This window comes from Hevea brasiliensis, chromosome 17 (genome assembly GCF_030052815.1).
Source record: "Hevea brasiliensis isolate MT/VB/25A 57/8 chromosome 17, ASM3005281v1, whole genome shotgun sequence".
Classification (NCBI taxonomy): domain Eukaryota; kingdom Viridiplantae; phylum Streptophyta; class Magnoliopsida; order Malpighiales; family Euphorbiaceae; genus Hevea; species Hevea brasiliensis.
The window spans coordinates 5,425,019-5,426,610 of NC_079509.1; the positions used below are offsets into that span (position 1 = coordinate 5,425,019).

Here is a 1,592-nt window from a genome sequence, read left to right on the forward strand (position 1 = left end):
TCAAATTGAAGAACCTCTAATACACATAACTAAAAAGATGGGTTGCTGGTCTGCTGAGAATGCTACAAATGCCTACCTCAAAACCTTGAGAATGGTAAGTATATGTATAGATATGCAACACGCTTCATTTTCCAGAGACCTCTTTGAACTTGTCGCTATTCTATCAAATTTTTGCTAACTAGGCCTAAACTATTGCTGTTGATGTGCAGGGCAAAAAAGCAAAAGAGCCAGATGTAGCTGAGTTCATCTCAGCATTAGCAGCAGGCAATAATGCACAACTAATGGTTGTGGCATGTGCCAGTTCTGCCATTTCCAACGTGCTAGCCCTAGTGGCTGCAGCTCACCAAACTGGCGGTCTTGTCATTTGCATCCTTCGTGATCACGAAGAATTGCAAATATCCAGACAAGTCCTAGGCTTGGATGCCTGTCACATTGAGTTTGTTATTGGAGAAGCTCAAAATCTTCTGTTAACCAACTATAGTGAAGCAGACTTTGTACTAATTGATTGTAACCTGGAGAACCATGAAGGCATTCTTGGAGCAGTTCAAGCTAGCAGGAAGCGAAATGGCGCAGTTGTTGTAGGTTATAATGCATTTACCAAAGCATCGTGGTGGTCAAGTGGATCAAAAACCCAGTTGCTGCCTATAGGAGAAGGGTTATTAGTAACTAGAATAGCTGCGAGTGCCAAGATTGGAAAGAGGAGCAGTCACTGGGTTGTTAAGGTAGATAAATGCACTGGCGAAGAGCATGTGTTCAGAGTCAGATTCCCACAAGGGAAACAAATTGAAGCTTGAACTTTCTTTTAAAGCTTCCTTGGCTGCACAGGAGTAAATTAAAATTTTGAAATTTTCTTTTCATTTTCTCCCTTTTCTTGCTAGGCCAGCCAGAGGAAGCATGAAGTTTTAGCTCTAATTTAGAGTATCATATGATTTAGTTCCTTAAAAGAATCGCATGTAAGATGTAAATTGCCATCTATATACCTCCAATAGGGTTAATTTATTTGAAAGATTTGAATATCTGTGTGTACTGAATGTTAATTTATAATTGAAGGGCCAGTTGTTTTATGCTGATATATATGTTCTTCTATCTATTCATCTGGTTGAGTGTTGGCTGTGACCGACGAACCAAAATTCCATTATGTATTCAGGGTGAAATTTTTGCTCTATTATGTGTTTAAGACAAACATATGAGACTCATGTATTTAATAAATGAGTCTTATCATATATTTTGTGTATTAATTAACAGTAAATCGAGTTTATACAATAAATTCAGTGACTGTATAATAAATTATCTCAAATTCAAACAAGTGAACTTGTCTTGGGGTAATAAAGTTACGAATTTGAACTCGATCTCAATCGATTGGAGAGAAAAAAAAAAAAAAAAAAGAGCTTGAACATTCGTTGCAGGGACTCACCAAAATGCCCACCTGTGGTTGACTGATAATATGATAACGGAGCATAAACTGGTGGCTGTGTGTGTTGTTTCCATCCTTTGTGCGGTTAAACAATCTGTAGGCCTCACCAGCACCGCAACTCCCATGGGATCCTGCTAGACCGCTATGGTTGTTGAAAATTAATGTAGAATCCTTGCTA

The 1,592-nt window shown here is 38.4% G+C and overlaps 1 protein-coding gene across 1 annotated transcript; it reads left to right on the forward strand.

The window, feature by feature from the left end:
- LOC110670183 (uncharacterized) lies at window positions 1-999 on the forward strand. The gene is made up of 2 exons (XM_058140039.1): window positions 1-94; window positions 210-999. Exons 1-2 carry the CDS (start codon window positions 38-40, stop codon window positions 792-794), a joined length of 642 nt encoding a protein of 213 aa, XP_057996022.1. The 5' UTR covers window positions 1-37; the 3' UTR covers window positions 795-999.
- The last annotated feature ends 593 nt before the right edge of the window (window positions 1,000-1,592 follow it).

Excerpts from the sequence above, each read along its gene's own strand:
- LOC110670183 (XM_058140039.1), top strand. The coding sequence starts at position 38 with ATGGGTTGCTGGTCTGCTGAGAATGCTACAAATGCCTACCTCAAAACC. Across the intron at positions 95-209 it reads ACCTCAAAACCTTGAGAATG|GGCAAAAAAGCAAAAGAGCC; the intron begins GTAAGTATATGT and ends GTTGATGTGCAG.